The sequence below is a fragment of the Stenella coeruleoalba genome (genome assembly GCF_951394435.1).
Source record: "Stenella coeruleoalba genome assembly, chromosome: 18".
Taxonomy (NCBI): domain Eukaryota; kingdom Metazoa; phylum Chordata; class Mammalia; order Artiodactyla; family Delphinidae; genus Stenella; species Stenella coeruleoalba.
Window position 1 is genome coordinate 12,972,916 of NC_137164.1, and position 27,115 is coordinate 13,000,030.

At 34.0% G+C, this 27,115-nt stretch overlaps 1 protein-coding gene across 2 annotated transcripts in view; it reads right to left on the reverse strand.

Annotated features, from left to right (window-relative positions):
* The window catches only part of POSTN (periostin), a 34,514-nt gene extending 11,396 nt beyond the window's left edge, over positions 1-23,118 (reverse strand). For both annotated transcript variants that reach the window (XM_079902628.1, XM_079902629.1), the window contains exons 1-16: positions 22,514-23,118; positions 21,123-21,221; positions 17,689-17,753; positions 15,839-15,996; positions 13,544-13,708; positions 12,463-12,609; positions 11,797-11,938; positions 10,422-10,634; positions 9,309-9,443; positions 8,007-8,155; positions 6,301-6,437; positions 5,595-5,725; positions 4,948-5,078; positions 4,739-4,841; positions 4,563-4,630; positions 3,792-3,837 (exon numbers count right to left, since the gene is read on the reverse strand). In XM_079902628.1, the coding sequence (XP_079758754.1) occupies positions 3,792-3,837; positions 4,563-4,630; positions 4,739-4,841; positions 4,948-5,078; positions 5,595-5,725; positions 6,301-6,437; positions 8,007-8,155; positions 9,309-9,443; positions 10,422-10,634; positions 11,797-11,938; positions 12,463-12,609; positions 13,544-13,708; positions 15,839-15,996; positions 17,689-17,753; positions 21,123-21,221; positions 22,514-22,632 (2,008 nt within the window). In that variant the 5' untranslated portion in view covers positions 22,633-23,118. The remainder of the gene's footprint in view (positions 1-3,791; positions 3,838-4,562; positions 4,631-4,738; positions 4,842-4,947; positions 5,079-5,594; positions 5,726-6,300; positions 6,438-8,006; positions 8,156-9,308; positions 9,444-10,421; positions 10,635-11,796; positions 11,939-12,462; positions 12,610-13,543; positions 13,709-15,838; positions 15,997-17,688; positions 17,754-21,122; positions 21,222-22,513) is intronic.
* Between the last annotated feature and the right edge of the window lie 3,997 nt (positions 23,119-27,115).

Here is a 27,115-nt window from a genome sequence, read left to right on the forward strand (position 1 = left end):
AGTAATTAAAATATGTGAAATGAAGGGGGCATCAGAGATGTTGGAGTTGGCTAACATACACAGTAGGGGGAGAGAGAAAAGTAACTTTATTTAATGCTCTAGTCTGAAACATCAGGAGATAAGTATATATGTAAGTATATGTGTCTATTTAATGTGTTATATATGTATACATATAAGAATATATAATGTATATTATATATAGACACACATTCAGGGCTGTAATTAAGGATTCTAAGGTTTGACTCAACTGCACCAACTACTTATTTCCTCTGTTTCTGGTGGTTTAATTAAAAAATATATCATGTGTGGATATACATTTTAAAAGCTTTCTTCAGTATACAGCTTCTGTGCTCTCTTAGGTTGTTGAATCAAAAATGCCTGCACTTTTTGGAACACCTCGCAACAGTATAAAAGAGATTTATGTGGGGAGACTGGAAACAAAACTATAAAGAGTATACTCTCTAAAAGAGTCTAGGTGCAGGAAAAATAGCTTAGGATTTATTTGTATGGTGAGTTATCTGGGTACTAGTGCTAATGCAATGGTAAATTAAGTTCAAATGAAATCAAATACAAGCAAATGTACTGAAAGTACATTTCATGCACCATCTACTCTGCTAAATAACTTACATTCCGCATTCTGCTGTTAAATGAGCATGCCATTGATATAGAAATATTTAGCATGTTAGTTTCAAAAAGAATGTAGATACATTCATAGAAAGCAGTCTATTATATGGATTTTTAAGGAACCATGTATAACATTGATTTTTACCTTCCGTTTTGATAATAGGCTGAAGACTGCCTTCAATCACTTTAATTTTTGGTTCCACAACTTTGGTTATAATTTTAGTTGCTGAAAGTATAGAAAGTGGAACATAAATGATGTTTACATAAAAACAACCTGAACGAAATTCTCTCTCTTTTTTTGGTCTTTGTTGGGTACTGAGGTATCAGATGTGGTAATATGTTCAGGAAGTCAGATACAGGAAATATTCCTGGTAATTATCTAGTATCTTCTCATGTCCAGATGATGAACTCTGAAGTCCAGTGACTTGGATTTGTTCCAGTGAAATACATACTTGCTAAGTAAGGAATTCTATCTAGAAATCTATCATTTTGAACTGCACCACTAAAGCTCTTTACCTTCTTTTGTACTTCTTGAAAATATTGGCTGCGTAGCAACAAAGACAAATAAACATGATTAATTTCATGCAATTCATAATATCTTAAATTGCATTGTTGGATTCTTTCTCAATTAGAAGAAGACATTGAAAGAAAAAGACTCAAAATATTTTTCATGCATTTGATAACAGTGATACAGAAAGGAAAATACAAAAATAGTTCAGAATACTTAAATGTAAAAATGGATTCCAGCCAGCCAGACATGAGCTCTATGCAACAAATATGATATGATCATGTATTTAATTATTTAAGTTACAGGCTAAATTGGCTTTAATTTTCAGCTTTATCATCATCATTTTTATACTGAAAGCTATGTATTTTGAATGTATGTCATCCATCCAGCTGAAATAATAATAATGTGCAAAATATATTTCAGATAACAGCCAACTATTTGGTTGGCTTTTGGTTGTATAGATTAACTGGAAGTGTGCCTCTGGAGCCAGATACCAGAGCTACTACTGGCTCTTTATCATTTCTGATTAGAGCCTTAAAAGATGGATTCATTAGATAAAGCACTAAAGCTATCTGTGCAATCATAACAGACTGTGTTGAAGCATTAGAGGTGAGATATTAGCGCAGTCTGGATTTCTGTCACATTCTCAGTTCAGGTTTCTGAGATGTTTATCTGTGTCAACTCTTTGAATTCATATGGATTCTAGAGCTTAATTGTGACTGTGTCTCAGTTATTTCAGATTTTACATATTGAGATCTCAAATTATGAAACTAAAATATGTCAAATCTTTGTGTCCAATTACTGATTCCACAGGTGGCCTGGCCACAGAGGAACCTTTCCAGGAAGGTCAAATTCACAGAGGTCTCAGCTGCTACTATCAGAATGGGTTAATTACTTTTAGCTTAAATTTTTACTTCATGTTAAGGAACTTGAAGTTTAGAATGTTTATTGGGGTCCTAGTTTTGTCTCAGTCTTGCTTTTCTGAAGACTTAAATAGTTTTGACAGATCACGGGTTGAGGATTAAATACTGATTTTCTTCCTCTCCATCTCAAATGTCATATATTTGACAACACATACTAAAGAGCATTTTCCCCCCTTACAATTTAAAATGTATGGTATTTGGGGGACAAGAATAATACATAGTAAGAAAATTAAAATTTTAGAGACAAGTCAATAAAGGAACATGAAAATGGAATCTTTGGTTTAATTAGTCTCAACCTCTGTTTGAACTATGCTTTCAAGTAACTGCATACACGGAGAAGAGCTAAAGAAATATTCCACATCAGCATGTAAATCTCAGAGCTCTTTCAAGAGCTGAGTAGGTAGGTAAGATTCATTAGACTTGCATAATTTCACAAACTGTAGCTTGTTCTCTGTGAGAACAATTTAAGTAGAGGAAAATAAAGGAGTTATAATATTTTGGCTCAATGTAAGCAAAATATTGCATTGACATATAAAAGGTAGTGGGCCTCTCATGGATAAAGTAGAAAAGGTAAAGAAATGTAGTGCAGATATACGTTTTTAGTGGAGGAAGATGACATAGCATTTCTGATGAATAGAGCCCATAAGCATTCTTTCATTTTTTATAAAATATATCTTTAATAAGATTGTATACTTCCATACTGGAATTTAAACCGTGTTGAATTATAAGTATTCCAACTAAGTCATTGAAACAGCGCTGAGCTGGCCTGATACTAGGATTGTTTATGTTATTATTACATAATTAAGATCAGTAAGAACAGCAGACCTTTTGTTTTGCTCCTTACATCATCTTTACTCCTTTTCCATATCTAGTGTAAATGTTAAGGAAAATTTTCTTAATTAAATAACAGGATGCTCATGGTATAAAATAGAATAATTCTTGCCAAGATAAATGTGGGAATTGAAGCAATGCTTTAGCTACTGATGCATTTTGAGTGTTGAATTGTAGAGTCAAAACAAAATGGAAAGAATTTCTGCTTTGAAAGCTGCAACGGAAGAGAGGAAAAAAGACAAAGGAGGAAAAAGCCACACTGAATAAGAAATACTATGAGTTACATTTATGAAAATGAAATACCTTTGCTATTGTTAAGAAGTAGAGGTTTAATTTTGATAATCTGGTAGAGTCAGGAATAAAAGAACCTTGGAATCTAGAAACTCTAGGTTTATCACCTGACAATTTTTTTGTTCCTTCATCCAGTTTTGAATGGGGAAGAGTTTCTGAACCACCAGCCCATAAATATTAGACTTCTCTGACAGCCTGCCCTTAGATGGCTGAGGTCTTGAGAGTGGAATGAGCTACAAATCTTTCAGCAATGTTATTTCTGTGTCCACATATTTGAATTTTCAGATAGCTCTCAAGTGCCTTTTAGCTAGCTCTCCTCTTTGTATGTTTGTGTCTTTTTTCTCCTGCGTCTTTGCAATGCTAGCAATTATATCTATATCAAGCTAGCAGATGAATGAGGAAGTGGTTCATTGGAGTTGAAGGGTGTAGTCAAGGCTGAGAGGTCTCATCCAGACCTCAAGCCCTGTTTCAAGTGACATGAGATTTGCCATTGTTTGGAATTCTAAATACCAGATTATCAATCATCTCAGTAAACACAAAGAAAATTCTTGGGTTTTCTTTTTTTTTTTTACATCTTGCCACTTATATGTGACAAATATTCACTATGTACTTACTGTAGACAGTTATGGGGATTTCTTTGAAGGTGCTACCACGAACAAACTGAAAATAAACATTATATTTAGTAACATGAAATGTAGTAGTTGTATTAACAAAATCTTGGCACCATGATTTTTAATTTTCACTGAAGTAAAGACAGTGAAGCTATCATTATATTTAGTAAAAATGAAGGCTTCATATAAATCATCTTCCAATTTCCTGCTGTTGGGCAACATGGCATAAAATGGTTGGATTTGTTACTCAGAGTTTTAAAAATTATAGAATAGCGAATCCCAAATTAAAAGTTCATTAAATAATACTCCCTATGTTGTCTGGTGCTTTAACCCTACCAATATTCAACCCAATATTTATCCTAGAATATTCCTTTACCTTTAACTATTGTGATTGGTGACAACTTCTTATAAGCAAATATTTTATCTTTCCCTTATATTCTGTAGCAAAAATATTTGATAATAGAAAAATTATAGTTTCTTATCTACATGTCTTATCTTCCCTGCTGGACTGTAAACTTTTTGAATAAAGGGCCATATCTGATTCAACTTAATATTTCTCATAATACTTAACATTCTGCTTGGCCCCAAGTAGCTTTTATTAAATTCTCCTTAAACAAAACCATGAAGAAATGATGCCAGTGTACCATTATAATCAACAAAGAGCAATGCAGTCCCAGTGTACATCTACTTATTAATGTATACATTTCTAGTTTCTTATGTTAAACCTGCAATGTCTGTTCAACACATTAGAAACACATGCAATAACATCTGTACCTTAATTTGGATGTATTTGATCAGTTTATTAAGTATTTCCAGCAGCTGATCATTTCCAACAGGTGTGTCTGTGAAGAGGAATATTAAATGAATATTGTAAGAATGGATGAAATAAAAATCTAGGTTTCTATTGAAAAAGAGTTATGTTTTCATTAATCAGTTCAATAATTACCAACCTGCTGGATAGAGGAGTTTATCTACAACATGAATGACACCATTTGTTGTCATGATGTCAGATTCTTTTGATTTCAATTCATTTACCAGAAGTGTATCATTAACCTATTAAAACAGGGGATAATTTCAATGGGAAATTTAATGAAATATGAACATTAGGATAATTGAATAATAGATTAACACTCCCATAGATTCATACTAGAGAACTTACTCCTTTCAGAAAGATTTTGCTTCCTTGTGTGGTCTTTAAAATGTTAGTAACACCAGGTTCAAATCCCTTTCCAATGAAAACTCCTGGTGTCAGGTGATAAAGGATGATGTTTTGAAGAGCATTTTTGTTCCCTAGGGGGAAAAATATATATTTATTTAATAACATGTTATATATTTTGACATTTTGATATTATGAGGATGAAGGAGAAAAATATTTCTTTGTCTTTATTTTTTCCACACTGTAATTTCTCATAATATCATTGTTCTCTCAATGTGATATCAATGCTATGTCAAAACATGCAGTCCCTTCAATAAGTTCAATCAAAATATTATCCAACTTACTGGGAGAAAAAAGTCAAATTATTTTTGAAATTGTGACTATTTCTTTCTTTGTCACCTAGTTGTGTGCCCTTTAATAGAGACAACATAAGTGAACATCTAGTCCAACAACATTACGGTAAGCAGTTAATTGAGAACATTTATGAGTGACCCTCTAATTATTCCAAATGAAATTAAAGGAGACGAAGGCTAGCCATGAATAGGAAAGAGGGGACACTTTGGTGGCTGATATCTGGGCAGGAACGCTTGAGGAAGAAATGAGATCCTGAAATCAAGGGGCAAATATATCTGGTGTTCACTTCTACTCACGAATAAGAATTTCCTTTTCGTCGTTAGTCATTCCCTTAAAGGCATCGTTGGTTGGCACAAACAAGGTCCAATCTCCAGGCTGTGTCAGGAGCTCTTTCAAGTCTGCAGCTTCAAGTAGGCTGAGGAAGATGCTAAGCAGGAAGGACATATGGACATATGTTTATTTTATTAGATTTAATCTAGGTAAGCCTACCCACCATGCATGAAATAGAGTAGAATCCCTATACGTGGAAGCATGAGAAATTGGTTCATATGTTTTCATATGTTTCAAATGCAATTTACTGTTAAAGGTTTATCATGGGGAAATTATTTAAATATACATATGATTCTTAAATTTCCTAAACTCTGTTTTCCCCCTATAAATCTTAGTGAGGTCACACTTTATTTAATATTCTGCAAAATAGTCTTTGCTAGAATATACTATCAGTTTTTAAAAACTTAATTATAAAAAAATTTGCAAGAAGTAGTTCAATCTATTAGGTTGATTTTTGTTTGTTTTTTACTCACCAAGTCATATTATGCTGCACCAGGAAGAAAAATATTGTTAAGAACATATCTTAATTTTAAAAACATTTGTATAGACTTTCTATTCTAAATTCTGTTCTCAGCAGTACTGAATACCGAATGGATTTTGGAATACTTACCGTTAAACAAAACTATGCCAAAAGCTCTTATTCTCTTGTGGAGGTGAAACTAGTAAGCTTACCTGAAGCGCTTATCTTGTTTCAGTTTTTCATGGAGGGATTTCTCTGCTGGTTTGATGATCTCTTGGAATATGTGAATGGCACCATTTCTTCCTTGCTTGCTTCCTCTCACCATGCATGAATTTTCAATGCAGACAGCCTAGCAAAGAAATAAAGATACAGTTGTCCATTTCCTTACTTGAAATTCCCTACGTAAAAGAAGCTACATAATTGAATTTCTGGATGGGCTCTTCTAAGAGGTCACCTGACTTCTAATGCGAGAAAAAAGTTTCTCTCCTCTGTTTTTAAGGTCTTGTACACTCTGACCTCACTTTTCCTATTCAACTAGGTCTTCCACTACTAAGCAAGCTACCCTATGTGTGGGGCAGGTAGTTTTGTCAGTGAATTTAAAAACTCCATATAATTCCACTTCTACATTTCCTATCATTCCTCTCTAGGTTCTAATCATTCTTACAGACCCTCTTTTGTGAACTTTCACCCTTTAACTTTTTAAGACCCTCTTTAACCATAAAGTTTCGTGACTTTACTGCCTCTTCACAAATATTTAGTATATTATCTTGACTGTAAGACACTATCAATTTTAAGTCAAATTACTGATTAAGTTATAGCATTTCTGAACAATAATATTTATATATGTATCATTTAGAATGCGGCGCATTTTCTGCATCATTTAAAATGTGTGTCTTGGCCTTGTGGAACTATGGTGCACAGCACTGTGTGTCATGTTTAGTTCAAGGTAATGCTTGATCTCCTATGAGTTCTTTTTTTTTTTTTTTTTCCTATGAGTTCTTTTTAACGGTAGCTGCAAGGTTGCCTGGACAGAAACTGAACAGCACCACTAAGTAGCACTGTAATTCTGATAATAAATATTTTCTAGAAATTTTCCCTCAGATAAAGCACATTAGAACCACTTACTAGAAATCTTTATGTGCCTATAAAAGTTTATCCTGAAAGCCATTCAAAAGAGATTCGGTGGTTGGATGATGGTCATACATTAAAAGATCATCCTAAACATTGGACTCAATATAAAAATTACCTTGTAAACAGTAAAGTACGGTACTCTGTAAAGCAAAAGCTTATTTTAAATGAGTTTTAGTGATTTATGGAATTGAAATAATGCTTTAGAAAACGTTATTTATAATGAAACAAGTGCAAGTTATCAGAATTATTAATACACAGCACTTTTTGTATACTTTCCTCAAAGTCTTTTTAAACAAGCTATTCAGTTCCCTGATCTTCCTATAAATATTTACTATTAAGACCACATTAATAAAATTCTAAGGAACTTTTGTTACAAGAACAGTCTTTCGCAGATGTAGAGAATGGACTTGAGGACACGGGGAGGGCGAAGGGTAAGCTGGGACGAAGTGAGAGAGTAGCATGGACATATATACACTACCAAATGTAAAATAGATAGCTAGTGGGAAGCAGCTGCAGAGCACAGGGAGATCAGCTCAGTGTTTTGTGACCACCTAGAGGGGTGGGATAGGGAGGGTGGGAGGGAGACGCAAGAGGCAGGAAATATGGCGATGTATGTATACGTATAGCTGATTCACTTTGTTATACAGCAGAAACTAATACAACATTGTAAAGGAATTATACTCTAATAAAGATGTTAAAAAAAAGAAAAAAGAACAGTCTTTGACAAGGGCACGTCATTTGACATTTAGGCCAGCATGGGTATTTTATCTCATTTGGATTCACTTACTGTGCGATACACGAAGACTCTGAGCTGTTTGCCGCCAATGGTCTCGAGCTTTTGTCCATTGTAAAGCTCATTAAGGCCAACTTTTACTTTCAATATGTGATTCTGCAGAATTAATTTAAGAAGACGCTGATCCATGCTCAGAGTATCATCTATAAGTAAATTCATTACAAAAGAGTGTTATTTTGTTTAGAAAGCAAAGTTTCTCCTGTAAGAGAAAATCATGAAAATGGGTAATCCCTACCACTATAGATCTTATGGATCCTACACATATATAGTATATGAGATGACTACATGCCAAAAGCTAAGAATTCTGTGCACAAATTAGAAATTCCATGAGCTATTTCATCAAATGACTACAATATGATTCCAAGCAGTCCAAACAATGGGCTTCATCTATGTGAGGGCCACATGGTTTTATGCGGTCACTGACAAAAGTTAAACTCTAAGCCTGGCCAAGATTTTCTCTGAGAATCTGATGTCCATTAGTCACATGAGAAACTACTGATGAATCATTTCTACATTTATTTTTATTTATGGAGAGAGAGTTGAAGCATGTAACCTCTTAAAGATGGGTTGATGTCAACATGTATGGATATTATTATTACGAAGAGAAAAAACAGCATTTCTAGGAATTTGAATTTTCTCGTTAATAATTTTCTATGTCACAACCTAGTATTTGGAAAAGCATTAAAAAGGTGATACTTATTTAGTTTTTAATTGCTAAATTTTGCCTAACAATTTAAATGTCTTTGTGAAGTCATTTTTTTCTGGAAAAAGTGTCAGGTTGTATTAATCTAAACACAGTCCTTGAATAGCAGCTACTAGGTCAAATACTTGTAATAACAGTTCACATCATAATATGGAAGTGTATCATTTTCTCTTGTTTGTATTTATTTATAATTTGATACCTTACATTCAAATTCTGAGTTGCAAAATGCACCTACGTATTCCTAAATATTATTATGTTGGTGTTTAAATAAACAAATCAGATTTATTTTTCTTAAGATCTGTTAATACATCCATTATGTGTGCTGGAAATATGATCAGGTTCACAGAACAACTGAAGACTACTTACCACAAACTTTCACTTCCTGTAGGCTATTATCTATTATAATGAAATGTTTTGAAATGAAGGACATTTTAATAGACACTACATAGTGCTAATGCATTGTATGTGTAGCTGGTAAAGAAACTAATTAACACCTCACAAAATATCTATTATTTCTTAATGCAAACAATCATGGTGAAGAAACAATGTGTGTAGAGGAGGAAAGAGTAGGAATGACAGTGTCCAGTACATACCAGAAAATGCATTATTCACGGGTGCCAGCAAAGTGTATTCTCCATCTGGCCTCAGAGCAGATGCCAAGCCTAATTGGGCCACAAGGTCTGTGAAAGTGGTTTGCTGATTTCCAGCGAGCTCAATAACTTGTTTGGCTGTAACATAAACCATTACCATTCAAACAATGTCATCGTTGTTATTACCATAATCATGAAATTAGTAAATCAGTTCTTGGCTATTTTCCATAAGCTATTTGCTGTACTGGCAATGTGACATCCTGCCTTTCCTTAGTAAGAGAGTTCCAGCTTCCCTTTTTTGGGGTTGATGACCAAAGACTTTCAGAAGGACAATATCTTTCTGACTTCTTGCTTTGCAGTTTTCTTGGATTCTTTATTACTTGCCTCTTATCTCTCTGCTCTTGTGAGTGCCATAGGTCTTTCATTTATCCAAAAGTAACCATTTGGTTATATCTTCCCTTCTGTTTTCAAGAAAAGCTCTGGCACTGTGATAATCTTTATCAATATTAGGTATTAGAAGTAAGTCAGGCAGAGAAAGACAAATATCATATGATATCGCTTACATGTGGAATCTAAAAAAATGGTACAAATGAACCTATTTACAAAACAGAAATAGAGTCATAGATGTAGAAACCAAACTTACAGTTACCAAGGGGGAAGGGAGGAAGGGATAAATTGGGAGATTGGGATTGACATATACATACTACTATATATAAAATAGATAACTAATAAGAACCTACTGTATAGCACAGGGAACTCTATTCAATACTCTGTAATGACCTATATGGGATTAGAATCTAAAAATGAGTGGATATATGTACATGTATAACTGGTTCACTTTGCTATACAGCAGAAACTAACACAACATTTTAAATCAACTATATCCCAATAAAAATTCATTAAAAAAAAAAAAAGAAACTCCGGAAAGCCAGAGGTCAATGCATGGAATGCCCATGACCACACAAGCTGCCTATTTAGTACTCAGGTCATTGTTAATTTTGTGTTTGTGCTTCATATGGCATTCCTTATACTGCACATTTATTTTCCATCTGCCTACTCTTAAGGCATCTAATTGGTAAACGATAGTAGGTAGAACAATATGAAACTGTTGCTCACCAGAATCAGGAATCAGGACCTGATCAATCAAATGGATAACACCATTATTTGTCACAATATCTTTTTTGTTCACCATTTTGATTCCATTTACTGTTATGCTGTCACCATCACACCCTATCTCAATTGTGTTTCCTTCCAGAGTCTCAAATACTGCTCCTCCCATGATAGCCTCGGAACACTGGAGGGTGTTTAAAATGTGGTACTTCAAGAGAGCTGGAGGACAAAGTACAAAGAGTAAGCTTTCAGATCAAGGAGAATAGCATTTGACCCTTAAAAGATGTGTTTCACTGTGGAACTAAGTATTCCTAAGAAATATAATATATATAAGACCTAAGTATTGACCTAAGGTTTTAAAATTCTGTTTATGTTCTCAAAATGTTTTTTCCATCAACTCTACAATAAAATTAGCTCAGCTCAGTAGGAAGTAAGAAGAAAAGAAGATCAGCTGCATGGAATTATTTGTGTAGTTCTAGAAAATGTGTTAGATCAAGTTCCCTCTATCATAAGAAAGGAATTTCCAATGGGAACAAAGAATAATTCCTCCTTTCAGAAGGCCTATAAAGTTATTTGCTAGTGATACCTGTTCCAAACACCCAAGCAGTATCTTACATCAGCTACCCATGACAGAACAGCTCTACAGGCATACTTCATTTCATTGAGCTTCACTATTTTGCACTTTGCAGATACTATGTTTTTTGTTTTTTTGGTTTTTTTTACAAATTGAAGGTTTGTGACAACCCTAAAGGCAACATCTAGAAAATAACCAAAATAAAGATGCTTTCTTGAAGGACTTCTGAAGGGATCTGTGCCTAAATTGTCTATATTTGCACCAAAATATCTCATCATAAATTGGTTAAGCCAATTTGGGGTAGGCTGAGTAAGCGAAATGTGCTAGTCACAATGTAAAATCTAGTTGAAACTAAAAAGGAGACTCGAAAGAAGCCAAGTTCTGTGTATCAATAGGTAATGGCCGAAGAGAACCATGCAATTTTCTCAACTCAACTTCAGTGTAAATTTAGAATTAAAAGCATTGAACAATATGTATACAGTATTAAAGTTTGATGATCTAATATTTCTTTTCAACACTTTCTAATTCTTTTTAATGTCTGCTACTTAGTTACTTGAAAGCAGTGCAGAAGAATGTGATCTTTAGGATACCCTGATTAATTATTTTAATTATTAAATTAATTATTGAATTACTTTGCCTACTCTTTCAAGGATTTTGTTTTTTAAGATTTTTATAGTCCACCTCAGAATAAAAGTTTTTCTTTGCCTTTGCTTATCAAAGGTGATAATGCTGGCAGGACTTGATCTCTTTTTCATTTCCTTTCTTGGAATTCTGGGAGACTTCTCCTAGAGAGAGACAGTTAAGTACCTTCTGAAGCCACTTTGTCTCCCATGATCCTTTCTAGAACCCCTCGTGGAAGTTTCTCAAAAGCTGCATTGGTGGGAGCAAAGAGTGTGAAGTGACCATCTCTTCCAAGGGACTCCAATATATCAGATGTGATGGCAGCTGCCTGAAACACAAATGTGCTTTTTAGAGGCTGGCACATTGCAAATCCAGAAGAAGATTACAATACACTCAGTCTGGGTGGACATGAGGGAGTTGATTATATAGAAAACTATAGAAGTTAGATATAACTCTTGTTAGATCTTTAAAATATTATCTTTTGACGCAAACAACCATGTCTTTTCAAACTTTCCTCAAACTGTATGTAAGATGGGGAATTCTGCCAATGCTTGTGTGACTGAACAATATACAGCAGTAAACGTAATAATTGATGAATTCATTCTAAATGCACTAAGTACACTACAGTCATGAAACTAATCATTCTTTATCTATCATGTCCACGTAAATATTATTATTTCATATATGGAGATGATTTCTTCTGCGTAAAATGAAAACCTTTTCATTTCAAGAAATACATTGGTTATGTGTCTGCCAGATTTAATAGCTTTTTATAATTATTTTAGATTCTGACAGGGAAAGAGGAGGAATTTCAATGGTCCCAGACAATCTGCTATTACTTCTTGTACTTACTCTAAAAGATGAGAGGTCATCTTCTGCTTCAATAAAGTCCTGAATTGAGGTACCAATTTGTGTAAGGACACGGTCAATGACGTGCACAACACCATTTGTTGCAATCTGGTTCCCATGGATGATTCGAGCACAGTTAACAGTGACAACCTAATTATTTGAGAAAATCAAATTTTAGAAATCACAGCTATCTATTGACCACTGAGACTGCAAGCCCCCGTTTCCTATTTTTCATGATTACTGGTAAATGTAACATGAAAGAACTGACATTCTGAATGTAAATTCTGAGGGTGAAGACTTACATATTACTGTGTCCAAAAAAAAAAAAAAAAACCTAGGAAAAAATGCAACCAGTTGAGAACCCAAGTCCAGTTACACTTAACATACCTAGAAATGCAAGGCAAAAACATTTTTTTTGTTTAAATTATTGCTTTTATTCCTCTATTTCTTTCATAAAGATAGTCATACACTATTTCTAATGTAGGTCAATGAGTTACATAAAGAAGTCTAATTAGTCCTAAAAAAAAGTTCTGAGACAGAAACAAACAATTATTGCATAAATATGATCAGTTCTATTTCAATGATTTCCTAAATATTGAGTCCTCACTGACCCTTTATTTCCTGGAACTCTGACTGTTGAAAGAGCTCTATGACCCTGGTTGGACGTCTCCCACAAAGACTTTATTAAAACACACAAGGACCTAAATCAGTATAGTAGCCAGAGGGTGAATAAAAGAATACTCATTCTCTGATTTTTCTCTGATAAATTCTCTGACAAATACTTATTATTTTTTCTGATTATTAGTTTTTCAAACACATCAAATACTAAAATTTCCTTTTGTAGAACACCTAAGTCTACTATCAATGAACTATCAATTTAATTTCTTCCTTGCAATCACTGTTTAATAGAAATCACTCACTGAATTAGAAATTTACATGCTCTAGATGTAAGGAAAAGTCTTGATATGGCATTTACATTATATTCACTAACTTTTTATTATTTCTGGGAACCTTATATAAAAGGTATAGAAAAAAATTAAGGGCAATGTTATTGAGAAAGGTACTTTTTATTAATGAAACTTACCCCATTAGGATAATGGTTAATGGAGAGCCCCAAATTGTTATACATCGGATGAACAATCATGCCGTTTTTCAAGTCCTTGGTCAACATTCTCTTATTAATCATGTGGCTATGTAGAGCATTCAATAATTCAACATTTACGTTGCTCTCCAAACCTCTACGGATATCCTAGGAAAAATTGAAATGACAGAAGTTTATTTTATTATAGTTAATTATTTAAAATCTTATAATCACTCTGTTTCTACTCTCTTGTTATTTTCTCATTGAATTACCCAGACGGTCAAGCCAAATTGACATAAATAACTTAAAATTATACTATTTCAATTGATTAAGAAATTTTGTAAGTAGAGGTACTCAGTAAAGGGTTCCAGCTCTTACAGAGCACTTGGACATTTTTAGAGACAAAACAAAATTTTTAATAAATGTATTGATGAAGAGATGATCTTGCTGTAAAGGCTTAGGGAATATGAAATTATCAGATATTTAAAGTACTTTGAGTGGAAAACAAAATAAAAGTGGCATTATATTTGTGTACAACATCAGAGTTTTAATAACCGTTTTATGTTTATTCTATGACAAATTCAAGAATTCAACCATCCTGTACCTTTTAATTTATCCAATACCACACTAAAATACTGTACTTGGTGTTATGAGAAATACAATGATAAGTAAGGTGAAGTCTCGACCTTTGAGGTACTTATTCTATAGCAGCAGGCAAAAATAAACATAGTAAGATAAAGGACGGAAGGAGAAAAAAAATGCTTTCCAGATCAAATGAAGATGGCTGGCAATTCAGGTTTGGAGACAGGTCTTGCAGGGTAGGTAGACAGGGTAGGGACGGTGTGATGATCATTCTAAGTCCAGCTCCTGGCACAGGGTGAACGTTGGGAAAGCAGAAGTTGTCCAGTGTGGTTATTATATGCCTTTACGTTTCTCAGATAATATTAAGAAAGAAATTTTAGAAAGTATATGGGACCATAACATAGAAGACTTTAATGCCCAAGTAAAGAGTAAATTAAACTGGCAATGGGGAGCCATTGAGGCTGTTGTGGGCTTGGAATATAATGATTAGCCTGGGCTTTAGGAAGGTTAATCTGGTGGTAGTGCATAGCAGGAAAAAGACTATTATGAGGATGAAAAATTAGATATGGGTGACTAACAGTAGTTTCTAAGAACTGAAGAGAGGCAAAGTAAGGATAACTCATAATTTTCAAGTTTGAACTCTGAGATTGGTACTGCCAATTATGGAAAAAAGACAGCAGAAAAGCAGTTGTTGATGGGGAGAAAGAAAGTGCCATCTATTTTAGGTAACGTTTTGTTTAAAGATACAGATGGTGTATCCAAGGAGAAATATTAAGATAGATGTTAGAAATATTCTCCTGGGATTCAAGAAACACAGATTCCATGGCTCTATGCATTAAAGTGAAAGCTGAAGCCATCAGAAGTGCATCTAAACTTCAGAGTATAGTTCCTGGAAGAGACCTTAATAAGACCCATTCTAAAGGCATGGAAGAAGAGGAGTCTGCAAAAAGGACCAGAAAGGTGGTTAGAGATGTGGTCAAAGACAACCAGAAGAGAGAAAGTTCTATAAGGCAAGCAATTAACCTCACAGTTAATGAAGCAAGATAAAATCTAGAAGAATCTGCCTAAGTTTTACTAAGTATTGTATGACTCTAGTAGTAATTATCAGTTCATCTTCATATCAAGTAGAAAGTAGGAATATATTTCTATACCAGTTTTACAGATTTGTATATTGTCATAATTTAGTGTGTTGTAAATCAGATTATGCACAAAAAAGCCTGAAAATTAAATGTATTGCTTACAACCCTTCAATTTAAATATCCACACACGTTTATAAATCTGTCAGTCTCTGAACAGCCATATATATTTACATATAATTAAAATAATAAGTATATGTATAATATAGCTTATTAAAAATTTTAAATTCCACTAGGCTTCTTAACTTGCCTTTCTATGAGATATGTCATTTAAAATTACCTATATTTCTTCACAACCAAAAGGGAAAGAGGAAAGGAGTAAAATAGAATAATGATAAAGTACTTGTTCAATCCACTATTAGTTTACCTTTATTAGTCCATGAGCCTACTGGGGTGTTATTCCATTTATGGATGTATTAAAATGATTTTCTCCTTACCCTCAATTAACTCATCCTTTTATGTATCCTCATATATGTACGACAGAAAGATATACAATTTCTATTCATTTCCAAGTCAGTAAACCAATTAAAGTATACCAATAGCAGTAAAAAAATTTATATTCATGAAAATAATGAATTACAGAATCCAGGTTGTCCCAAGCCTCGTTACTTGGTGCGAAGTAAGTGAATGACCCCTTTCCTTCGATCTCTTCCCTCAGTTTTGAGACATCAGAATAACGCTGCGTGGTGGTGGCTCCCACAATGCCCAGGGTACCATAAACATGGTCAATAGGCATAACTGAAATAATCAAGAGATGAATAAGTACTTAGGAAAAAATTTCAAGAATGTTATTTTACAATAATTTAACCTTTACACAAAGCCCCCCGATATATTAAATGATAATTTCAACAATACAGTTCTATAAATCATCAATTTTATGTGAAAGTTGCCTTTTGAATGTCAGATAATAAAGTACTATTGAAAAATATCATTCCATATATCCTTGGTGTTGAGGGAAAATGAATTTTCAATTATTATCCTTGTTTGAGGCTTAGTCTGTTTACATGTCAAATCTGCTATGTCAATATGGTTCAATTACAATTATTAGTAAGTATCTTTGATTATTTCTCTGAAAACAACAAAAGTTCCTCACTTCTCACTGACAATGGCAAAGGTAATTTATTTTTTCGTGTTGGCTTAAAGCTCCTAAATAGTATAATACTGTTAGCTATAGGGGTGTAATTATACAGATTTGGGTCCCTGAAAGAAATATGTAGACCTGCTTCTTTTCATCATAATTTCAGGAAGGAAATATATAAAAATATCTAATACTTCTAGAATACATCTTCTGAACTTCAGAAGAAAGATTAATATATGAATGTCAGCCTGAAGTTTGGGTGCAGCCAACTTATTTTTTATGACTCTGTCTTATTTAAAATTTAGTATGATTTGGATCATATCATAGGAGAAATGGTTATTACCTTTGTGAATATAGCAAGACTAGGTACACAATTAGTAAATTAAGTCACAAAATCAGGATTTAAAAACACCCCAACAGGATGGGAAAAATGAGTCAAATGTGACAGTTAAATGTCACAGGGTTCCATTTAAGTCCCACGCCTAAGTTAAAAAAAAAAAACAAATCCCAAAGGAAGACTTGATTTGACAGTATTCATTTAAAAAAGATCTGTAATCAATGTTAATTACTTAAAAATTCAGCATGAGTTAACGATATGACATGGTTACCAATAACATTAACCAAAGTTCAGGAGCCCACCTGCCCCAAACTGAGGTATTTGTCTTAATATTTTCTCAGCTTCCTGGACACACATAGATAGTAGACACCAGTCTTGGATCACAATCAGAAGGAAAAAAAGACTGGATTAGAGGCTTTTCATGGGTTGCTGTCAATTACAGTAAGGACTCCAAAGTCTATATCACATTCAAACTGGGGGCCATGAGCCCAGAGAAGAGAAGATTCTGTTGGGGAAGAGAGGGTAGCTGGAGGAAGGGTGTGATGATTTGTGTTAACTATCTGAATGGCTGTCATTTCAAAGAGGAAATAGATGAACTAATTTTTCTCTAGTTGGCAAGTTACAGGAAACTAACTTTCAATCTGAGAAACGTTATAAAATCAGAGCTGTTGAAGCAGAGAAGATGATGTCTTGCCAAGTAGTCAGCCCATGTTCCTAGACAAATTCAAAGAAAGGGATTTTGTAGTGGCGATTTTTGTTCTTGAAGGAAAGTTGAACTAATTTAAATTTAGAATAAGCTTCTGTTGTCCAGCATTTAGTGTATATGATGTATATTTGAATACTTTATCAACATGATAAAGTCATGATTAACACCAAGATATGGGGGATATATCTTGGATTTATCATGGTGCTAAACACACACACACACACACAATTGGCTTCGCTATAAGCTACTTCAACTCTTTTTCCTCAAACAAGACAAATTCCTCATTTAATTCAGTAATTGAAACTTTACCTGCTGGGCAGCCTTTCATTCCTTCCATCCTCATATAACCAGGGCAGCATTCATATAACACAGTCCTATACATTGGAAGAAAATTAATATTAAAATGGGAGAACTACAAAGGATATATTTTGACATAAACTTAGCAAAACATATTACTTATTGCCTTGATTTGTTGAGAATTTAGAAATCCAGTTTTTTTGTTTGTTTGTTTATGACATCAAGGTATTTATATTAGCTTGATTTCTCTCTATAGCCTCATGGCATGGTGGAAAAATTCCAGGATCTTGAGCCAGAAGAATGGAGTTTGGTTCCCAGTTCCACTACTTAGTTGATGTGTGACCTTGAGCAAATCATTTAATAAATTTGAGTCTCAGTTTCCCCAACTATTTAACATGAAGGTAGTAGCTAAAATATTTATTCATGGGTAGTTGTGAATCTCAAATAAAACAATGCTTTGGAAATAATTTTGCAAACTATAAATAGCTATAAATGTTTATTAGTATAAGGTTATTAGGAACTAAGAACGTCAGAAAAATTTATTAACTCACTTATAGGTAGTAAAACATGAAACTATAGATGAGAATAAAATTTCTGGCATGGAATATTGGCTTAAGGATAGTTAAAAGATAAGAATATAGATATAAGTGGGAAACTAAATTTTCAAACTGTTCTCTAATTTTAATATAATTTCAAGAATAGCTGGTATCGGAAACATACACAGACTGTAAGAGAGCCTTATGCAAATATGGTCCCTGAAATAATTTTATTTACATGGCTACCCATAAAAATAAATGTGAATATTTGGATGCCAAGGGATTGATTAAGAATTGCTTATACTTTAGCTTTAGCATATATCATAAACAATAAGAATGAGATACATAATTTTTAGTTCGGGACTAATAATACTTTATGTAAAATAGTAAATAGAAGAAAAAATTGCTAAAGTAGCAAAAATTTCTATAACATATGCTCATATTAATGCACTATATGGTATAGAATTCCAAAACAGGCAATTGCAATTTCAGATGATACTTGAACAATACAGTTGTCTGAGTTAATGCTTTGAAAGCAATGACAACAAAGAAGTATTTTTTCCAGGAAATTTATGCTACACAAAACTCAAAGTTCCCATATTGTCAGTAGGACAAATAAGAGTAAAAAAATCTCATGAATGTGCATATCTCTGAAAGTGGGAAATTTATCTTCATTTTCTGAATAGTATCTAAAATCTCATGGAAATGCCAACTGAAATGTCACTGACATTTTTCTGAAGGAGGTCTACAAAATTCTATATTATTGAGCCAATATATATTGTGGGGAATATCTTAAACCTAGGAAACTTCCTGTTTTTCATTAGACCCACCCAGTTACTTCCCCCAAATCCCCAAAGCAGCTATTCAAACAGAAGATAAACATTTCTGTCAACTGATACATGAAGTCCTAAAGATGACTTTGGAAACTTTAGCAGCTGCAAGCAGATGGCAAATCAGGCATTCTTCCTGTCAATGTTACTGATTCCTTTGGTTGTTTGAAACTAGCAACTAGCGTTTACATTTATTCCAGAGCACAGATGTTAATGTGTTTGTGAAAATGAAGTTAAGGGAAATAAGCTAATATAATTAAACAAAGGAGACACTGTTATATTTCTGGTAAAAAACCAGGCTTCAAAGCAGGAATTTTTTTTTTCTTTTTTAATGGAAAGCAAGAAAGAATCTTGGTATAAGCTTTGTACAAGCATCGGCATCTCTAACATATTTAGATGGTTAAAGTAAGATTATATCGGACTTCCTTCACTTCCGGGAAGTGTGTAATAAAAATTTTCCCTAAATATTTCAGAGAGCAGGTCCTTTCTTATGCAGTTAGTGTGCCTTCCAAATAGGCCTCATGGTAACCAAGAATACAAAGAACAAAGCGAGAAAAATCCAGAGCTTTGGAGTTCCCAACTGGGGCCTGACCTAAATCATGGCCAGGATCCTTGTAACTACTGACTTACGCTGTAGTTGTGTGAATGATCCACAAGTCTAGCACATTTATGCAAACTAATAAGAATAATGTCCAGGTCAAAAAGTAACATCGGTTAAAACTCTGTTAAGCCAACATGTGGGAACGGGCAGCAGTGTCCTGTGGGGTCCTAGCCTTGGTTACCATGGGGAGGCACAGTCCAGATAAGGTTATATGCCTTGAATACATGATTCTTAGTAAAATAAAGAGAACCCTATGCATTTTAAATAGGCATCTGCATACGCCTCCTTTTCACACCAGCATATACCCAATTTGCTTAAAGTAGTTTAAATTTAAGTACGATTAATGTTATGAGTTAGAGTTACTTAGTAATTTCACATTAGTTCATTTGTTCATTCATTTTACCTTCAGAAACTCTCCAAGTATTAAATCTGCATTTCACAGGCAAAGAAACAAGACTCCAAAATGTTATGTGATTCCACAGTTAATATTTGTAACCAATATTATTAAGTTAAGAATATGTTTTTTAACAATCCCCCAATCCTTCCACCTATTTAGAGTAACTGAAGTTTAATGATGATGTGCTTCAGATATTCTGGTTCTCAAGTCATCCTTCACTGAGGTTGCTGTCCAAAGTAATAAGAAGCAGGCAGGAGCCATTTCACTGACTGAGGATGACATCTTTAATTTTTTTTTATCTATAATTCAGCTCCTTCATCTTAAAATGAAGAATTTGCACCACATGAGTACTTATCAACCTTTATATGTCTAGGATTATATTTCTTCTACCAATATTTATTAATTGATTAAACCAATAAGCTATCAAGTAATAAAAATGTTTTCCAACTCTAGGTTAATCAGTGAAGTATATAACTAAGTTGAAAAGTAATCATCTTTTTGGCTGTTGAAATAGTAATATAGTGGTGGGTTTCCATTATCACCTTTGGGGACCCCTGGAGATCTGACAGTTTGGGATGGAATGACTGGATTAAATGAAGATATGAAACCTAAGTCCCTTCCAACTTTAAGCTTTGATGAAAACTCTGGGGTAAACTGGTGTACTTTATATAATTTCTAAATGACTGTAGGCAAACATTAATTTTTACCTGAAAACCCTGGTATTTCAGATCAATTTGTTCTTCTGGCATTTTTTTAAATAAAATGAGGAAACTGAGGCAAAGAGGTTAATTGACTTGCCTAAGATAACAGAGGCCAAACCAGGAGTAGAAATGACATAGTCAAACTGTCAGTGATTCTATACCAGATCACATGGCCAGTGCCATAGATTCAGGAATAACATGAGTTCCACTAGTAGAGGGAGAAATTCAGGGAAAATGTCTTTATTCATATGTGATCCATTTTTTTTAAGCTCACAATTTTGCAGAATATTTTCAAGAAGATCATGTGTATGTCCAAGGAAAGACATGGGCATTGTGGTGTTGTCTTTGGAACTGGCACATTAAGGAAAAAATGACACTTACGTTTTCTTCCCACAGATGGCACCTTGATACCAGTTCCTACAAGTGCTAAAGTATTTCCTTTTGGTGCCCAAAATCTGTTGAAGGGCGCAGACATTTGGGCTGGAAGATGGAAGGAAAGAAAGTTAATGTCCTAATGACAACTAGTTTTTCATATCTACATGTCAGATAGTACAAAAAGAAAAAAGTTAATATGTGGATTCGATTATCAAAGATGCAATTCTAAAAAAAGATGTGATTCTAGTCAGCACAAATCTCATTCTGATCCAATCCTCCTGAATCATTGGAAAAACTAAAGTCTATGAGAGACAGAGAGAGAGAGGAAATTATACATCTCTGAGAGTAAAATGCCATTGTTTCAAAAGTTAACCTAATAGAATTAAACAACGTGTCTTATTACTTTTAATAGTAGGTATTTCACTGACACTTTTAAACCAAACATGTGCTCATTTAGGGTTTGGGGGTGGCTTAAGGCTCTGGAACAATGACAGATCAGACAGCAAAATAGACAGGTTTTACTAAGTCCAAGGACACTGTACTCTGTAATTTTCTAGGTAAGCAATCACAGAAGTAAATGAATGCTAAGATTAACTTAAATAATATGGCTGCACAAAGGAAAATTTATTGCTTTGCCTGGAAGTAATTAGATTAAGACATCCTCTGCCAGAATTTTAAGTGTTTTTCTCCCTTAAAAAGAAGGAAGTCTTATTTGCTCTGTAAGGCAAGGGAACTTTGAGGCATTATGAACATCTCTCTGAGACATTATGGATGTAGTGCCAAGATCCATTTCAAAAATTAATAATAAATTGTTGGTTAAGTTACTAAATTATGTCTGATAACTTTAAAAATGCTAAGTTATAGTTGAGTTTATTCTAAGAAATAAAGTTTTTGCAAATTGTACAGAATGCAAAATTTAAAAGCATTCTTAAATGCTTCAAAAAATTCAGAAAACTGGTTACATTACCTATTAATATTCATAATAAATGAAGTTTTCCCTAACATAATGTGAGATATTTCAAAGCTGTTTACATAATGAGAGTCTCCAACAATAGATTCTTTCATCTTGGAAACCTCATTCTAGAAATTTGGAATCAAATAAAAGCACAAATAAACTGAATCATGAAGAAATGCCCTGTTAAATGTTGTTAATTACATTAAAATCTTACAGTGTTCCATAAAAAGCAATTATACACAAGTTTTTTGGACAGTAATCCTTAAAGTTTAAGACACATACATCAACCACAGAATACTCATTTTTTCCTTTTTCTTGTTACATTGTAATAAGTAGGAAAAAAAAAAAAAACCCTGAGGTATAAATAAGGAACTGTATGTAGAATTGTACATATAACAAGCTAAGGGAAAAGAAGGTTTATAAAATCAAACCACTGACTTACCCCTGATCCCGGCCCCTGATACGGCTGTGAGCCAAGATCTTGTCATAATGACCATTGGCATTTGCAGGGTTAACCACAACAAGCAAGAATAGAGAAAATATGGATAAGAGAGGAATCATCTCTGGTCTCTCCGTTGCAGTTAGTCCACGAAGAGAACTGGCAGTGGGCTTTGGAGAGCTCAGAGCTTATATACATGGCAGAGTTCTGGGAGGGAGCTCTGTATCAACCTGGGAATCTGAACTCTCTCCAGAAGACATCAGCAACTTCAAGTTGCCAGCTAGAATCTGCTTTTTCAGCTATGTTTACTGAGCACACTGAGCCTCTTTTTCTTCTCATTATCAAAAGGATATTTATTTTATTTTTATATTATTTATCTTTCTCTTTATTTTTACTACCTGGCTCATTTCATGTTCATATTTCTGTTTTATTCTTTTGTAATTTAGAGGGTTTTTATGGGAAATGATTTTATTTAGATTTTAAGGATCATTCTGTAATACATCCCTTTCAGGGTGCGTGTTCCTGTGCTCAATGAGAGTATGATTTGATCTTATCACATCTTGTCATATTCAGTTCACATCAGAACTGAAAGATTATTTTTCACCAGATAACAAAGGTAGATGTAGGTTGGATAATCACAAGGCAGTAATGGCTGTTGATTAAAAACAAATGTTGAATGGACATAAACTTTCACAGAATATGGGACAAGAATTTTAACTTGCTGATGAAACATGTAGGAGGGATCACATTTTCCTTGCAATGTGTAAACCGGGGGGATCCCTCCCATTTCACTTCTCTTTTCAGCTATCAAGGAATAGATAGAGTTAACATAAATCTGGTTCTGTTAAGTTTCCCTAACTTTTGAAGCAAAGCAGGAAAGAAAAACATGTGTCATTTTGTTTTTTCATTACACACAGGGCATGATGTTAACCATTTGACAGCACATCTCTTGGTAACCACAGGACAAAAGCATCCCCTGTTGGAAACAAGTATTACCAGTCTAACTGCAATAGAATAATGCAATACATATTAAGAAACAGGGGCATTGCCAGAATTATTCTTCTTCTGTTTTATTAAGAGTAACCAAAGTCTCTTAATGTTACACAGTGCAATTCCTAGCCAAGGGAATATCCACTCTCACCACTCCACACGTGATATGTCAACAATTAGCTAAATAACTACAATGAGTTTCCCTGGATAAATAAGTTACACACTATCCTAAAGTGAAAGTGTAATTCAAATATGTCTTGTTGCAAAGTGCTCCCGCTGTAGTGGCCCATCGGAGTTGTTTCCCCACTGGCAATATAGAGAAATTTTAGACTGAAACTCCATGTTGCCCAATTGGAAGGTCTTTTAGCGAAGGCTGGATTAGGCCAGAGAGGATTCCAAGCATCAGGAGAGTTATATTAAGCTTGCTATAGGATTTTGTCTTGGGGCACTAAAATAATTCTGCAACTTGCTGCTAGTTTAGTAACAAAGTATACAATGTAATAATAAATTCCAAAATATGTTTAGAGGCTTCTTTTCAATTTGAAAATCTTGACATTAAGGTATAGAAAATGGAAAAGCAATTCAAAAGGAGAGCTGGAGAAAAGATGGTAAGAGGTAAATTATATTCTTTCCCTGGTCCCTTGTGGGAAGCAGAGAATTAATCTATCACTTATATTTCTCTGAATGGAATTACTCTAACTTTGTTCGTATGTCACTGTTTTGCTTTATACAATAGGTTTCTATTACTCTTATGTTGCGCAGATAGAAGGTGGTCAGTAATTGCTTATTGAGTAGAATGAAAAGGTTTTTTGAAAATAAGTTCTATCTGATATCAGTATATTAGCTATTAGAACATTATTGATAACAGTTATATAAAAGTCTTCAATTCTAGGCTGGTGAGACATTATAACGTAGATTGCTTATCTTCTAAGATAAAACAGTAGAATTTTGGAGTTACAGGAAACAAATCAAACTCAAAATACAGAAATCCCTCCAACATCATCACTGTAAATAGTCATCCACTCTTTACTGAGATGCTGTCTAAGATTAATGCAACCCTTTTTGTTTTAGACAGCTGTAACTGTTAGTAAGCATTTCTGTAATGAAGCTCAAATCTGCTCAGATCCAATGGGGTTTGATTGGAGAGGAAGGAATGAGGTATAGAGAGAGATATAGACTTGGAAAATATGTATCAAGAGTGAAAAAGTTATTTAAATATGGTCCAGAATGATAACAGGTGGACTTGACTTTGAAGATAGGGGTGAAGGCAGAATTAATATGTCATGTTACCTACTTTCTTAACAGTGCCTATAAATTGAAAATATATCGATTATTTTAAAGAACGATTTTGACCTGTGACCTGTGTTCCTGTGACCACAGTTTTATCCACTGGAATGAATGGCTTCCATTCACCCTGACTCCTCCTTTGGTACAAATAGACAAATAATTGCATGAGGAAAGTCGTGAAAATGGAAATGCATTCATAGTTCAAAAGATGACTTCTCCTTCCTGACAGTAGGTAGGGGTTTACTTTTTGTAAAAAGCATTGTATATGCTTATACTATGAAAAGAGTATTCTTAAATCTTTCTTTTCAGAGTTTCAAATAATTGAGTCTTAAATGTATCCATCTCGAGCATCATATTTGGAAGTCAACAAATGCTAGCCCTCAACAAATATTTATATTCAGGGTGAGTAATGCCATCAAAGAGGATCTTGAAAATGAAGGCCAGATTGTACATATAAATTTCATGTAAATTTAGAGGTTGGAGAACATTCCAAGAGAAGGAAAATTTTAGAGTAAATATATTAAAAAAAAAAAAAAAAGGCACTGCAACTTAAAATGCTGAGCCCAGTCCAGAAGGGTGATATTATAAGATATTACATAGTGGGGGAAGTCCAAGCAACTACTTTAGCCAGGATCCTGACTTCAGGGAAGCTAATATGGAACCCTGGTCCCTAGCCAACAACTTGGGGCAGGGTGAGGGAAGGAAATAGTTCCGGAGATTGGGAATACTTTCTAAGCTGTAGGGAAAAGTTTAAACATCTTGAGAGGGACACAGTTCTCTCCTTTCTGAGCACTCATCAAGGGTTAATCTCTCACTCCACATAGGACCCTTATTCTTCTGCTTCATGAAAGGATCCTGACCCTGGGTTGGCTATGTAATTTTCTTAACAGTTTGGAGGAAGTTTGAAACCTTGATAATTAAATCTGACTTTCAGGGTTGCAAAGTCTGACCCAGAACTGTAAGTCATTAATGAAAAAGAAATGGTTTATTACACAACCAAGGAAAAATAATGTGTTTGAAAGACAGTGACATTTGTTTCTAGCTATCAGGATCTAACTTACTGGCAGTTTGCAAATTATCCAGTGGATCTTTGTAGCAGCCTCGTAGCCTCTGGAGACTGTGATGTGATTAAAGTATCATGCTTACTATCACCAGCATGTAGCCAACATTAAATTTACCTAACAATCTCTGGGATTAGACATGGCCTATGGATTCAACAAACCTGGATACTCAAGCCAATAGTGGATTTTTTTTTTCTAGGAACCATACTTTTTTTCCCCCAGCTTTATTGAGGCATACTTGACAAATCAAAAATGTATATCTTTAAGGTGTACAACGTGATGATTGGATACACGAATCATTGTGGAATGATTACATACCAAACTATTGGATTTTTAAAACAGAATTTCCTTGGTTTTGAATGATCCAGAGTGGTTATTTCCCCCAGATAATTTAAAATCCCCTGTTTCTTAAATGTATGGTCTGTGGGATCTTGGCGTTTCTTAAGTACTACTTTCCTTTCTTATTGGCCCATTTGGAAACTACAGGTAATAGAATTTACTTCTAAAAGCCGATAAGGCTTTGAAGTTACTGCCACAGTTTCTTGGGGGCACACTTCTCAGTGTCCAAGCACCTTGGCCTGTGAAGTGCGTAGCCTTCCTTGGTACCTGGGTTTGCAGCCTTGTAAACTGAAGTCCCGGCAAAGACCCAGAGATCTTCGCTTCCTTCGAGGAAGAGAAAACCTTTTGTTAAAATGATTAGATTATGCTGAACTCAGCCAACAGTAAAAGGAATTCAGATTAAGCTAAAAATTAAATTTTGTGATTATTTTTCACTCATTAAAACAATCATAACAGCCAAAATACAAAGTAAACATTAAATGATGTCTCTTTAACGTTAATTCATTTAGAAGCGAAAGGGCTTTCTGTGATAAACGTGGGTAGTGTGCCATCTTTCCTTTATACATTTAGACTCTCATTTTCCTTAAAAGCCTATCAAGTGACAGATTTCACTCTCATACTAAGTAACCAATGTAACTATTTGTCCTTCGTTGAGCTGGGTGTGTATTACCAGCATTTTTAATTAGCAGTATTTACTTGTATTTCTCTGGAGACATCTAGTGGAGAAAGTACAGTATATGTTTCAAGAAGCACAGATACAGTCTATTATGTTTTGATTAAAATAATAACATGAAATTGATATGAAAAAATTTAAATAATCTACATGCATTTCAAAATGCCAGACAACTGAAGATTAATGATGGTCTCTTTTTTTTTTTGAGTGAAGCCATCTTTATTTTATTTTATTTTTTTTAACCTCTTTATTAGA